Source organism: Lissotriton helveticus, chromosome 3_2, assembly GCF_964261635.1.
Source record: "Lissotriton helveticus chromosome 3_2, aLisHel1.1, whole genome shotgun sequence".
Taxonomy (NCBI): domain Eukaryota; kingdom Metazoa; phylum Chordata; class Amphibia; order Caudata; family Salamandridae; genus Lissotriton; species Lissotriton helveticus.
The window spans coordinates 246,499,305-246,514,477 of record NC_136062.1 but is presented as its reverse complement, the minus strand read 5'-3'; the positions used below and the strand labels follow the sequence as shown (position 1 = coordinate 246,514,477).

The window sequence follows — 15,173 nt, the reverse complement described above, 5'->3', positions numbered from 1 at the left end:
AGGCATCTCAGTCTGTCTCTGGTCACTGGACATGAGGCATCTCAGTCTGTCTCTGGTCACTGGACATGAGGCATCTCAGTCTGTCTCTGGCCACAGGACACAAGGCATCCCAGTCTGTCTCTGGCCACAGGACACAAGGCATCTCTGTCTGTCTCTGGCCACAGGACACAAGGCATCTCAGTCTGTCTCTGGTCACTGGACACAAAGCTTCACTGTCTGTTTCTGGTCACTGGACACAAGGCATCTCAGTCTGTCTCTGGTCACTGGACACAAGGATTCTCATTCTGTTTCTGGTCACTGGACACAAGGGATCTCAGTCTGTCTCTGGTCACTGGACACAAGTCATCTCAGTCTGTCTCTGGACACTGGACGCAAGGCATCTCAGTCTCTCTCTGGACACAAGGCATCTCAGTCTGTCACTGGACACAAGGCATCTCAGTCTGTCTCTGGACACTGGATGCAAGGCATCTCAGTCTCTCTCTGGACACAAGGCATCTCAGCCTGTCACTGGACACAAGGCATCTCAGTCTGTCTCTGGTCACTGGACACAAGGCATCTCATTCTGTTTCTGGTCACTGGACACAAGGGATCTCAGTCTGTCTCTGGTCACTGGACACAAGTCATCTCAGTCTGTCTCTGGACACTGGACACAAGTCATCTCAGTGTGTCTCTGGTCACTGGACACAAGGCATCTCATTCTGTTTCTGGACACTGGACGCAAGGCATCCTAGTCTCTCTTTGGACACAAGGCATCTCAGTCTCTCTCTGGACACAAGTCATCTCAGTCTGTTTCTGGTCACTGGACGCAAGGCATCTCATTCTGTTTCTGGACACTGGACGCAAGGCATCTCAGTCTCTCTTTGGACACAAGGCATCTCAGTCTCTCAGTCTCTCTCTGGACACAAGTCATCTCAGTCTGTTTCTGGTCACTGGACGCAAGGCATCTCAGTCTCTCTTTGGACACAAGGCATCTCAGTCTCTCAGTCTCTCTCTGGACGCAAGGCATCTCAGTCTGTCACTGGACACAAGGCATATCAGTCTGTTTCTGGTCACTGGACACAGCAGTGAGAGCATAGAACAGGCAGCGAGTGGTAGTGGGGCAGGACCGAGTCAGCGTACCATCCTGGTGCCACAGGTGTAAAGTAGATTGCGCATCACCAGCCCCATACCTCATAGAAAGTCATGCCTCCATGCACCCCACATGCATGTGCATGTGGGTGTCCTGCTGACACTCCTCCTGCTGTTGCACAGTAGGCTTCAGCTAGGAGAGGCCAGGGGAACGGATGGGAAGGTGGTGTGCTGAAAGGTCCATGGGACTCATGCAAAGATGTGGAAAGGGTTAATGGTACACCCGCAAGCTCAAGCCGTAGCTACTCCATGCAATGGTATCCTTGGGTGATGCTGGCTGTACTTACCCCAGAGTGTCAACAAACAGGCGAAGTTGCTCCACCTCAAGACTGTATCCTGAACACTGGAACCTGCTCAGCTCAGGGATTTGGATCTATTGACCGATGACTAGTAGTGCTGCAGACCCATCCCAACGATGGCCTCCCCTTGAGACTATCACATGATGTATGTCGGATTCTCACCTGGGGCTACAGCACTCGACCATTGTCATGCACAAGACCCCCTAAGAGACGATCATATGATGTCAATGGGATTCTCACGCGAGACTACCCGTTAAGTACAAGAAACGATCACACGATGTACATTAGATTGTCATCTGAGGCTACAACACCCAGGGGTCATCCTTTGTTTAAAAATGCCTCTGAAGTTTCAATATCCAAATCTAATGTTGTCCACGAGACTACCTGGCTCTTCCAACACTGAAGGGCCATTATTTTCTTGTGTTTACCACACCTAATGATGTGCACAAGACTCCCTTGGGGCTGTTACATTTATAGTTACTATTGTAAAATACTTAGGACTTGTCCAGATATGTCTTGGTCCAGTATTAAAGTATCAAACAAGAGGAAAGCTCTCTGGGTGTATGCATGCCAATCAACTGTTCTCAGGTGGCTTTCTATGTTTCTTGACAGTCACACCCACTAAGTACATTGGCAAACCTTCACCAGGATCAAATGGGGGTGCCCCCAGGTTGGGCACTGTCGGTCCATTACTTTTCATGTTTATCTGTCCCCACTCTTGCAAAAGTCATTTGTAGTCCTACATCCCGACTTCCATAGAAACGTTGAAAGTACAGTGGACCACAATACAAGATGGCTCTTGGGATTGAGAGAATGACAGATGACAGTGACCTGCAAGCACCTGGAAGCCTATCAGGTGATTAGACGCGCTTTATAAATCCTGATTGATTGATCTATGGTTCACCACTGCACGCTTGAAAAGTGGTTACGTGGGTAAGGCTAAGATCCCGCCACGAGGCCCAGGTAGCCTTCACTCTTCATTCCTCCTTGAATGATATACCTTCATGAAAGCTATCACTTATAACCACCACAGGGAAAAAGGACCTACGAGCCGTGCTTGGTTCAGACCCCTCTTCCAATCCCAAATAAATGGTGGTGCTAAAATCCCATTCTAAATCCAGTGCCGCCTCCAGGCATTCTTCCTGATGATGCTCCCCACACCGCTTCATCGAACTAGTACTTGAGTTGGTGATTCGACCATAGGCACAAAGGGCTGTTTACCTGAACCCTTGTGGGTAGATCCTTCTGCCACTCCCATATCTGGGCAATACCCCATAACTGGTCTCCTTGCTTTCCCTCTCGTTTGCAACATTTTACACAGGCACTGTGGAAATGATTGAAAAAAGCATTAATGTTGGGGGCAGGCAGCCATTGCCAGTCATACACCAGTTCACCCATATTATAAACAAAAGCTGTAGCCAGGGCCACTCTAGGATTCCAAAGCTGCCCTTGCAGTTTTCTCAGACCATCCCCTGGGGAGGCTCTACCACGCCCTGGGAGCCTGGAAACGCTTGCTTGCTGCTATTGTTACTAGGGGCTGATATTGCTGCACTGCTGCAAAAACGGCTCCCACTCTTCCAGCCTCCTCGGGAAATGCCCGGTGCCCGGGACGGTCAGCTGGGCCCTGGTTGTACGATTGTCTCTTCTAAGGGTTACACGGTGCTGTAAATTAGAGGATTGGTACTGTACAACAGCATTTAATCCATACCGCTGGGGCTGTGGCAGTGTTGTACATTTGTGCACTGTTGTGGTGTTGGTCGCCTGCACGGGGGGTAGAGATTGAATGCACAGGTGAACCATGACACACAGTCACGGCCTTGGTGCTGCACCTGTTCATACTGTGAAAGGTGCCAGTAAATTAACTTTCTTCCGCTGTACACTCCGTGGGGCGTGGTGAATCTTCGGCATACCCCAACTACATCGGGGGTCATAGTGTAAGTGGTAAGGGCAATGTTTAATTTAAAAATAGGGTAAGGGAACAAATACATGTTAAAGGAAGGGGTTGTGTTTGAGGCGATATGATGTCCCATGCTGCAGGGGTGTCCGTTTAGTGCCCCACAAGGTAGGGTCATTCCATTGAGTGACATACACCCCAATCAGCGAATGATATTCACCAGCTGGGTACTTGCCTCAATGATTTTAGTTTGCTTTGTCACTTAAACGTATTTAATTATTGTCATTTTTATGTAAACACAAACGCATTACAAACAAGTATTGGGAAAGCCAATAGGTCTCGCCTATGCAAGAGCAATTGGCTTTTTCAATATGTTTTAGCCATGTTGTACACCAGCGTGGCTGCTGCTCAGCATGGATAAACGTTAGTGGGATAAAGGAGAGTGGAGTGGAGTGGAATGTCATAAGGTAGAGTAGAGTAGAGCGGAATAGAGTAGAGTTGGGTGGAGTCAAGTGTTGTCGAGAGTGAAGACTGGATGGGTGTAGAGTGGAGCAGAGTTGAGTACAGTGTCAGGGTGTATTAGAGTGGAGTGGCAAAAAGCGTTGGGAAGTGGTGTAGAGCTGAATGGAGAGGCTAGAGGGTGTTGCGTAGAGTGTTGTGGAGTGGCTTAGAGTGGAGTCGATTTTCATAGAGTTGAGTAGTGTAGGAGAGTGGAATGGCATAGAGTGGATTAGAGTGTTGTGGAGTGGAGGGGCATAGTGTTGTGGAGTGGAGGGGCATAGAGTGGAGGATTGTGTCATAGTAGAGTAAATGGCATGGAGTAGCATAGAGGGAGTAGCATAGAGAGTTGTAGAATGAAGTAGTGTTGTAGAGTGGCATAGAGTGGAGTAGAGTTTAATGAAGTAGAAAGTGATAGATTGTAGTGTTGTAGAGTGGCCTGTAGTGAAGTGGTGTAAAGTACTGTGGTGCAGAGTAGATTGGCGTAGAGGGCAGTGGAGTATATTGAATTGGTTTTGAGTAAAGTGGTGTAGAGTGCATTGGCGTAGAGAAGAGTGGCGTAGAGTAAAGTTGTGAACAGTGGATTGCAGTGGCATAGAGTAGAACGTTTCATAGTAGAATGAAGTGGCATAGAGTGGAATGGTGTAGGGTAGAGTGTAGAGTAGAGTGTAGCGTGCAGTGGTCCAGAATGCAGTGGCGTTCGGTGCAGTGGTACAGAATGCAGTGGCGTGGAGTGCAGTGGTGCAGGATAGATTAGAGTGCCCTGGGGTGATACAGAGTGTAGTGGCATAGAGTCCAGTTGAGAGGTGCAGAATAGAGTGGTACAGAGAGCAGTGGTGTAGAGTACAGTGATGCAGAGAACGGTTGTGCAGAGAAGAACAGAGTGGCAAGAGTACAGTGTTGTAGAGTGCAAAGGTGAAGAATAGCATAGCATGCAGAGTGCAATCTTGCAGAGTAGAGTGCAATGGCATAGAGTAGAGTGTTGTAGAGAGCAGTGGCATAGAGTACAGTGGTGCAGAGTAGAATTGAGTGGCGTAGAGTGCAGTGACGTAGAGTACAGTGGTGTAGACTGGCGTTGAGTGTTGCAGCATAGAGTATAATGTGTAGAGTGCAGTGGTGCAGGGTAGTTGGCATAGAGTGCATTGGTTTTTAGTAAAGTGGTGTTGAGTGCATTGGCGTAGAGTGAAGTGGTTTAGAGTTGAATGGTGTAGAGCACAGTGTAATAGAGTGGAGAAGCGTAGAGTGGATTGGAGGAGAGTGGAATAAAGAGGGTAGAGTGCAGTGGCATAGAGTAGATCATTTCAGAGTAGAGTGAAGTGGCATAGAGTGGAGGGGTGCAGGGTAGAGTGCTGTGGCAAAGAGTAGTGGTGTGGAGTGCAGTGTTGCAGAGTGCAGCATTGTGGCGTGGAGGGGAATAGTGTGGATTTGCCTAGACGGGAGTGGTACGTGGTAGAGTGCACTGGCACAGAGTAGAGTGGTGCAGAGTAGAATAGACAGGCATAGAGTGCAGGGGTGCACAGTAGATTAGAGTGTTGCAGAGTGTAGAGTTGTAGTGTATAGTGGCATAGAGTGCATTGGCGTGCAGTGGTGCAGAGTAGAGTGCAGTGATATAGAGTAGAGGTGGCACAGAGTAGAGTGGTGTAGATTAGAGTTGCAGAGAGTTTAGTGGAGGAGAATGCAGTGTTGCAGAGTAGAGTGTTGAGTGCAGTGGTGTAGAGTGCAGTGGCTTAGAGTGGTGCAGAGCAAAGTGACATCAAGTGGAATGGTGTAGAGTGCCATGGTGCAGACTAGATTGTTGTAGAATGCAGTAACACAGAGTGTATTGGTTTTGAGTAAAGTGGTGTAGAGTGCATTGGCATAGAGTGCAGTGGTGTTGAATAGAGTGGTGTGGAGTAGAGCAGGGCAGATTGTAGTGGTATAGAGTAGATTGTTTCAGAATAGAGTGCTGTAGCGTAGAGTAGATTTTAGTGGATTGGCGTAGAGTGCAGTGGCATAGAGTGTAGCAATGCAGAGTAGAGTGTAGTGACATACAGTGCGTTGGTACAGAGTATAGAAGTGTAGTGGAGAGTAGAGTGCAGTGGTATATAGGAGAGTGGTGTGAAGCTCAGTAGTGGAGGGTAAAGTGTTGCAGAATATAGTGGCATAGAGTGCAGTGGAGTAGATTGTATTGTTTCAGAGTAGAATGAAGCGGCATAGAGTGCAGTGGTGCAGAGTAGAGTGAAGGGGAAACAACGTTTACAACGCAACTTTTACAACGCGCTACCATTACAACGAAACTTTTACAACGCAAAAACTATTACAACGCATACATTTACAACGTATGTTTTTACAACGCAGATACCTTTACAACGCATACCATTACAACGTAAGTATTGGTAAGTATATAATTATATTTAAGATGTTATAGTTTTGGGTTTTTGGGTAAAGGGGTATTTTTAGGGTTCAGGGTCAGTTTTGGGTTTTTGGGTAAAGGGGTATTTTTAGGGTTCATGGTCAGTTTGGGGTTTTTGGGTAAAGGGGTATTTTTAGGGTTCAGGGTCAGTTTTGGGTTTTTGGGTAAAGGGGTATTTTTAGGGTTCAGGGTCAGTTTTTAGTTTTTGGGTAAAGGGGTATTTTTAGGGTTAAGGGTCAGTTTTTAGTTTTTGGATAAAGGGGTATTTTTAGGGTTCAGGGTCAGTTTTTAGTTTTTGGGTAAAGGTTTTTTTTAGGGTTCAGGGTCCGTTTTGGGTTTTTGGGGTACAGGGGTACAGTGTAAAAATAAAGTACAATTAAATTTAAATTAAATTAATTTAATGAAATTAAATTAAATTATATTATATTAATTTTAATTAATTAACATTAAAAAAAATATTATATACTTACCAATACTTATGTTGTAATGGTATGCGTTGTAAAGGTATATGCGTTGTAAAAACTTGCGTTGTAAATGTATGCGTTGTAATAGATTTTGCGTTGTAAAAATTTCGTTGTAATGGTAGTGCGTTGTAAAAGTTGCGTTGTAACGTCATACATCCGAGTGAAGTGGTGCAGGGTGGAGTAGAGTGGAGTAGAGTGGAGTGGTGCAGTGTGGCAGCATAGAGTGCATTGACATAGAGTGCAGTGTTGTAGAGTAGACTGTCATAGAGTTTAGTGGTGTATAATAGAGTGGCACAGAGTGCTTTGGCATCAAGTGCTGTGGTGTAGAATGATGCAGAGTAGAGTGGGGTACTGAGCAGTGGCAGTGGGTACAATGGTGCAATGTAGAATAGATTGGCGTAGAGTGCAGTGACGTAGAGTAGAATGGCATAGAGTGCAGTGGCATCAAGAGTTGTAGATTGCAGTGATGCAGAGTAGATTGGGGTAGAGTGCATTGGTTTTGAGTAAAGTGGTGTAGAATGCAGTTGTGCCGCGTGGAGTGCAGTGGAGCCAAGTGCAGTGGCCCTGAAGGCAGTGGCATAGCGTATATTGCTTCAGAGTAGAGTTGAGTGGTGCACAGTAGAGTACAGTGGTGTAGAGTAGACTGGCCTAGAGTGGACTGGCATAGAGTGCACTGGTGTAAGGTGGACTGGTTCAGACTAGAGTGCATTGGCATGTAGTGTAGTGGCATAGAGTACAGTGTTGCAGAGTAGAGTAGAGTGACATAGAGTGGAGTGGTGTATAGTGCAGCGGTGCATAGCAAAGTAGTGTGGGGTACAGTGGATTGGCATAGACTAGAGAGGAGTAGACTGAAGTGGCATGGAGTGACGTGGAGTGGAGTGGCATCGAGCAGAACAGACTACTGTGTTGCGGAGTAGGGTAGAGTAGAGTGGGGTAAAGTGAAGTATGCATGTTGTGGTAGTGAACTGCTATTACAGACAACATATCTTTCATTGAAATGACCATTACATTTGCAGAGACATACAGTTTTACAGATAAAGGTATACAGCGCACACATTATAATTTGTGGAAATTTCATCTTCTAGTGTATTGATTTGTTTTGAATGCATTAAAATATTTGTTTCCACTACACTTCGGAATTACTGTAAAATGTGCTTCATTTGTGCTTTGCTAATTTTGCTATATTTAGAAATATTTGCACAGTTCATTTACAGACATTCATATGATGCTGGGTGCTAGAAAAAAATAACATCCCACAGCCTTCCTCAAGCACACCCCCCGTTGCCAGTATCATTGTCACATAAATGTTCTAACTCTGAATTCAGAGAAAGAAAATTAAACATGAGGCTCCCCGGTAGACAGAGCTCGGCATTTGACTTCTATCTTTGAATGCACAGCAAATGTGACAAGATAAGAACAACATTTAAAGAGCTGGTTATAGAAATTGAGCGCTGGTAGAAGAATACAGTAAATAGGGTTTTGACGAACTCTAGCTGGACATCCTAAAACAAATAGAGCCAGCAAAGAGAAAGAAAGCACATGTGAGTTACAAACCACAAACCCCATGGTAAGCAATCGGTGGAATGCATTCCCAAGGAGGATTTCTGAAGGTCCCCAAGATACCGGCTTTGACCTACAAATCCGTGTGCAACAAGTTATTTTAAAGAACGTTTTCCAATTGTTTGAAAGAAAGACAATTAGTAGCGAAGCTAACAAATACAAAAAAATATTTCTTAAGAAAGTACAAAAGGAACATAATGCGTTATTTCCAATCCTTAAACACGACATCAGGACATGTCTTCTATCACAACATCGCACCCTTTGCAACTACACCTAACCAAACGAGAAAACAGTTAACCGACCGATTTGAGCCGAGCAAAGAAAGTAGAAATGCCAATACCATACAATCTGGAAAACGCTAAATCTGAGGTAAGTCTGCGTAATTAACACTATTACGCATTTAGGTATCGCCGTGAAGTTGGCACATTATTCTAAGTCAGGGAGAACATGGAAGATCAATACGAGAAGGTGAGTCACAAAAGACACCTGTTAAGAATATATAGAAAGTGGGACTCGAGGCAGGATTAGAGAGTGGGCTAACAAAGAGAACCAGAACTGAGAGCGGGTGAGAGGTGAGCAGGCAAAGGCAGTTTGAAGATCTCCGAGCTGAGAATAGATTGACGGGCGCCGAGCGGGAAGAATGGGGCCGCCCAATCAAGGGACGAGAAGCCACGGGTTACCGTCGGCTGTTAGGAGCTTGCAAAGTGATTGAAGAAGACATTTTGTAGATGTTGAACCGCCGGCATCTACAGGCCTGGAGAACAAAGGCAGAGTCAGAAGAACATTACACAAAAGGATGAAAGCAGGCCCCGGAATAACCTGCAGGGGAGGAGATGAGAATGTGATACAAAGAAGGTAAAGTGGAGACAGACAGGAATTAAAAGCTCGGATTTGTTAGCGCTAAAATGTAGCAAGTAACGAGACATCCAGGAGTTAACAGAGGAGAGGCAGTGTGAGAGGATGCCAAGAAGCAGTTGAGTGAATGAAGACGAGGATTGACAGTGTGAATGCTTTCACCAAACGTCAGTGACACACAACACAACACTGGTGCTGCCTGGCCCACCGCTGTGCCAGCGTCCTTTACACAAAGAAACAGGACGAGGCCTGTCACAGCAGCGTTTGTTTTGTATTTAAACTTCAATTGAAACTTTTGAAATAAAGAAAATAATTAAAGTGAAAGCCCCGTTGTGGTTGTCCCACTCCAGCCCGCTGTGGTTATCCCACTCCAGCCCGCTATGGTTATCCCACTCCAGCCCGCTGTGGTTATCCCACTCCAGCCCGCTGTGGTTATCCCACTCCAGCCCGCTGTGGTTATCCCACTCCAGCCCGCTGTGGTTATCCCACTCCAGCCCGCTGTGGTCATCCCACTCCAACCCGCTGTGGTTATCCCACTCCAGCCCGCTGTGGTTATCCCACTCCAACCCGCTGTGGTCATCCCACTCCAGCCCGCTGTGGTTATCCCACTCCAGCCCACTGTGGTTATCCCACTCCAGCCCCGTTGTGGTTGTCCCACTCCAGCACGCTGTGGTTATCCTACTCCAGCCCCGTTGTGGTTGTCCCACTCCAGCCCCATTGTGGTTGTCCCACTCCAGCCCCATTGTGGTTGTCCCACTCCAGCCCCGTTCTGGTTGTCCCACTCCAGCCCAGCTGTGGTTGTCCCACTCCAGCCCCCTTGTGGTTGTCCCACTCCAGCCCCGCTGTGGTTGTCCCACTCCAGCCTGCAGTGGTTGTCCCACTCCAGCCCCGCTGTGGTAGTCCCACTCCAGCCCCATTGTGGTTGTCCCACTCCAGCCCCGCAGTGGTTGTCCCACTCCAGCCCTGTTGTGGTTATCCCACGCCAACCCGCTGTGGTTGTCGCACTCCAGCCAGTTGTGGTTGTCCCACTCCAGCCGCTGTGGTTGTCCCACTCCCGACAGCTGTGGTTGTCCCACACCAGCCTGCTGTGATTATCCCACTCAAGCCCCGTTGTGGTTGTCCCACTCCAGGCCCGCTGTGGTTGTCCCACTCCAGCCCCGCTGTGGTTGTCCCACTTCAGCCCCGCAGTGGTTGTCCCACTCCAGCCCCGTTTTGATTGTCCGATTCCAGCCCCGCAGTGGTTGTCCCACTCCAGCCCCGTTGTGGTTATCCCACTCCAGCCCTGCTGTGGTTGTCCCACTCCAGCCTGCTGTGGTTGTCCCACTCCAGCCCGTTGTGGTTGTCCCACTCCAGCCCCGCTTTGGTTGTCCCACTCCAGCCCCACTGTGGTTGTCCCACTCCAGCCCCGTTGTGGTTGTCCCACTCCAGCCCCGTTGTGTTTGTCCCACTCCAGCCCCGTTGTGGTTGTCCCACTCCAGCCCCGTTGTGGTTGTCCCACTCCAGCCCCGTTGTGGTTATCCCACTCCAGCCCGTTGTGGTTGTCCCACTCCAGCCCCGTTGTGGTTTCCTACTCCAGCCCGCAGTGGTTGTCCCACTCCAGCCCTGCTGTGGTTGTCCCACTCCAGCCCCGCTGTGGTTGTCCTACTCCAGCCCGCTGTGGTTATCCCACTCCAGCCCCGCTGTGGTTGTCCCACTCCAGCCCCACTGTGGTTGTCCCACTCCAGCCCCGCGGTGGTTGTCCCAGTCCAGCCCGCTGTGGTTGTCCCACTCCAGCCCTGTTGTGGTTGTCCCACTCCAGCCCTGTTGTGGTTGTCCCACTCCAGCCCCACTGTGGTTGTCCCACTCCAGCCCCATTGTGGTTGTCCCACTCCAGCCCCGTTGTGGTTGTCCCACTCCAGCCCCGTTGTGGTTGTCCCACTCCTGCCCTGTTGTGGTTGTCCCACTCCAGCCCCGTTGTGGTTGTCCCACTCCAGCCCCGTTGTGGTTGTCCCACTCCAGCCCCGCTGTGGTTGTCCCACTCCAGCCCCGCTGTGGTTGTCCCACTCCAGCCCCGCTGTGGTTGTCCTACTCCAGCCCGCTGTGGTTATCCCACTCCAGCCCCGCTGTGGTTGTCCCACTCCAGCCCCGCTGTGGCTATCCCACTCAAGCCCCATTGTGGCCTGGTTGTCCCACTCCAGCCCGCAGTGGTTATCCCACTCCAGCCCCGCTGTGGACTAGTTGTCCCACTCCAGCCCAGCTGTGGTTGTCCCACTCCAGCCCCGTTGTGGCTGTGCCACTCCAGCCCCGTTGTGGTTGTGCCACTCCAGCCCCGTTGTGGTTGCCCCACTCCAGCCCCGTTGTGGTTGTGCCACTCCAGCCTCGTTGTGGTTGTGCCACCCCAGCCTCGGTGTGGTTGTGCCACTCCAGCCCCGTTGTGGCTGTGCCACTCCAGCCCCGTTGTGGTTGTGCCACTCCAGCCCCGTTGTGGTTGTCCCACTCCAGCCCCGCTGTGGTTGTCCCACTCCAGCCCCGTTGTGGTTGTCCCACTCCAGCCCCGTTGTGGTTGTCCCACTCCAGCCCCGTTGTGGTTGTCCCACTCCTGCCCTGTTGTGGTTGTCCCACTCCAGCCCCGTTGTGGTTGTCCCACTCCAGCCCCGTTGTGGTTGTCCCACTCCAGCCCCGCTGTGGTTGTCCCACTCTAGCCCCACTGTGGTTGTCCCACTCCAGCCCCGCTGTGGTTGTCCCACTCCAGCCCCGCTGTGGTTGTCCTACTCCAACCCGCTGTGGTTATCCCACTCCAGCCCCGCTGTGGTTGTCCCACTCCAGCCCCGCTGTGGCTATCCCACTCAAGCCCCATTGTGGCCTGGTTGTCCCACTCCAGCCCGCAGTGGTTATCCCACTCCAGCCCCGCTGTGGACTAGTTGTCCCACTCCAGCCCAGCTGTGGTTGTCCCACTCCAGCCCCGTTGTGGCTGTGCCACTCCAGCCCCGTTGTGGTTGTGCCACTCCAGCCCCGTTGTGGTTGCCCCACTCCAGCCCCGTTGTGGTTGTGCCACTCCAGCCTCGTTGTGGTTGTGCCACCCCAGCCTCGGTGTGGTTGTGCCACTCCAGTCTCGTTGTGGTTGTGCCACTCCAGCCTCGTTGTGGTTGTGCCGCTCCAGCTTCGTTGTGGTTGTCCCACTCCAGCCCCGTTGTGGTTGTCCCACTCCAGCCCCGTTGTGGACTGGTTGCCCCACTCCAGCCCGCTGTGGTTGTCCCACTCCAGCCCGCTGTGGTTGTCCCACTCCAGCCCCACAGTGGTTGTCCCACTCCAGCCCGCTGTGGTTGTCCCACTCCAGCCCCACTGTGGTTGTCCTACTCCAGTCCCGCTCTGGTTTTGCCACTCCAACCCCGTTGTGGTTGTGTCACTCTAGCCGTATTGTGGTTGTGCCACTCCAGCCCCGTTGTGGTTGTGCCGCTCCAGCTTCGTTGTGGTTGTCCCACTCCAGCCCCGTTGTGGTTGTCCCACTCCAGCCCCGTTGTGGACTGGTTTCCCCACTCCAGCCCGCTGTGGTTGTCCCACTCCAGCCCGCTGTGGTTGTCCCACTCCAGCCCCACAGTGGTTGTCCCACTCCAGCCCGCTGTGGTTGTCCCACTCCAGCCCCACTGTGGTTGTCCCACTCCAGCCCCGCTCTGGTTTTGCCACTCCAACCCCGTTGTGGTTGTGCCACTCTAGCCGTAATGTGGTTGTGCCACTCCAGCCCCGTTGTGGTTGTGCCACTCTATCCGCATTGTGGTTGTGCTACTCCAGCCCCGTTGTGGTTGTGCCACTCTAGCCCCGTTGTGGTTGTGCTTCTCCAGCCCCGCTGTGGTTGTCCCCCTCCAGCCCTGCTGTGGTTGTGCCACTCCAGCCCCGCTGTGGTTTTCCCACTCCAGCCCGTCGTTGTTGTCCCCCTCCAGCCCCGCTGTCGTTGTGCCACTCCAGCCCGCTGTGGTATCCCACACCAGCCCCGTTGGCGACGGCTATTCAGGGTCAGCCGTCCTAGGTTCAGGAGAGGTCACTCTTGAGGATGTTGGGGTTCGGACACAACTGTACAACAGATTTGCATTTTATGAACTTGTTGCCCCAGTGGACATGCAGTCCGAGTCAACAAGCCCTGGGTCCGGTGCACACGCTGGTTGGTTACTAAATCCCTAAACAGCCAGAAGAGTTCTGGTTGGGGTACAAGTGTCTCTCAGGGACTCCATCTCTTTAGATTAAATTAATCCTGATTTTTTAGAAACAGTCAGTCATGTACCATGACGTGGATGCTTTTGAAGCAAGATGATCGGGGGTTTAAAACGTTAAGTTACTTTAGAATATGTTTCACAAGAGGAGCGGAAGAGAAGCATACTTACACAAAAGCTTACTTGTACAAATAATCTAGAGAACAAGATCCAAATGGAATTGATGTGATTTGATTTAATTACCGAGTTTGAGAAATCCAAGTTAAAACCTTTTCTCCTCAAGCACAGATTGTCCAAGTCCCCTGTTGCGCTGTGTGATGAATACAGAAAAGAACACGTCTGGAAATTTAGATTAAACGTTCCTCTTTTTATTTGTATGAAAATGTAATGAAAGAACATTATGCTCTTATGTTCACATATATATCTTTTTGCGCCTGTATCTCTCAAAAGTTAACACAATAACACACAAAAAATCGACTAAAACATGATGTATAATCAGAAGGTACTAAATGACAATCGATCTGAAGATAAAATGGCAAATGCATTTAACTGTCGTTGTCATACTGATTACTTCATACATTATTAACTGTACCTTATGCATTACATCACATATTACAAAAATAATGGATTGCGCAATAGATTATACATAGATCATATGTTACATCACACGTTAGATAATGTATTTCATCATTTATTGATCACGCCTATTGTCTGTGTCGTTACCTAATTGGACCACAAATGTCATGCATTAGATAACGTTACATCAGAATAAGACCTCATGTTAAATAACACATTACTTCATTCATGAGTTCATGTTACATCATTTGTTAGGTCACATGTTACATAAAACATGGCACCAGACATATCCTACATTAGATCACATGTTACATTGTACGTTTGATCAAGTTGCATCAAGCGATAGATTTGATCATAGGTCAGATCACATATTTTAGATCATATTATATCATACATCGGATAACATGTTACATTGCATGTAAGCTTACACATTGCCTAATACAATAGCTCACACATCACATGTTACATCAGGTCACATGTTACAGCAGGTCACATGTTACAGCAGGTCACATGTTACATCAGGTCACATGGTACATCAGATCACACGTTACATCAGATCGCATGGTACATCAGATCACGTATTGAAAAGATTGACATCATTCTGGCATTAGGCGAGGAATATTAAACGGGGAAGCGGAGATGAGGCAGGATGAGAGGGAAGAGATTAGATTGGATTGGGATATAATTGCAAAGTGCTGAGTAGAAAGGACAAGAGAAAATAAAGCGATTAAAAGGTAAAGGATGGTCGGGAATCTGGGCCCCCATGATGAGATTAAAACAGAAGGGGCGGGGAGATGGGCAGTGGTGAGGGGAGAGGCCGTTTTAGAATAGAAAGAGGAAAACATGGAGAGATCTGAATCTCTCGCTGCCCTGGGAGCGGGTGTCGGCTGGTTGTACCAAGTGGCAGGCCAGCTCCCGCCTCCGCATCAGGGCCCTGTGCTCCTTTGAGGTAGTGACATGATCTGGTCCATAGATGAACAATTCTAAGGAATACGGAATCACACAGAGACGTTTACAGCACGATAGACTTCTAAGCGCTTCTTTCTTTCGCCCCCAGGGCCCGGCTGCAGGCGCCGCTGTTGAAGCCGCTCTGAATGGAAGGGCCGATCTCCTGCAGAAGCTGGAAGAAGTGAGGTAGGTCCCACTGGGCGGAAAGGAAACATGTCTGTAGTATGGGGTTATAAAGACGAATGAAGCACTCTCGATTGTAGTAAAAGCTCTCGGTATTTATTGAGGTAAATAGAGATAAAGGAGCCCACATGAAGAGCAGTAACAGGACAGCTGGCCAGGACAGATCTGACCCCAGAAAGGTTCTAAATGACA

At 49.3% G+C, this 15,173-nt stretch overlaps 1 protein-coding gene across 1 annotated transcript in view; it reads left to right on the top strand.

The window, feature by feature from the left end:
- LMAN1L (lectin, mannose binding 1 like) overlaps window positions 1-15,173 on the top strand; it is a 362,659-nt gene that overhangs the window by 268,798 nt on the left and 78,688 nt on the right. Inside the window, exon 10 of the mRNA XM_078685130.1 lies at window positions 14,908-14,984. Coding sequence (XP_078541256.1) covers window positions 14,908-14,984 — 77 coding nt within the window. The remainder of the gene's footprint in view (window positions 1-14,907; window positions 14,985-15,173) is intronic.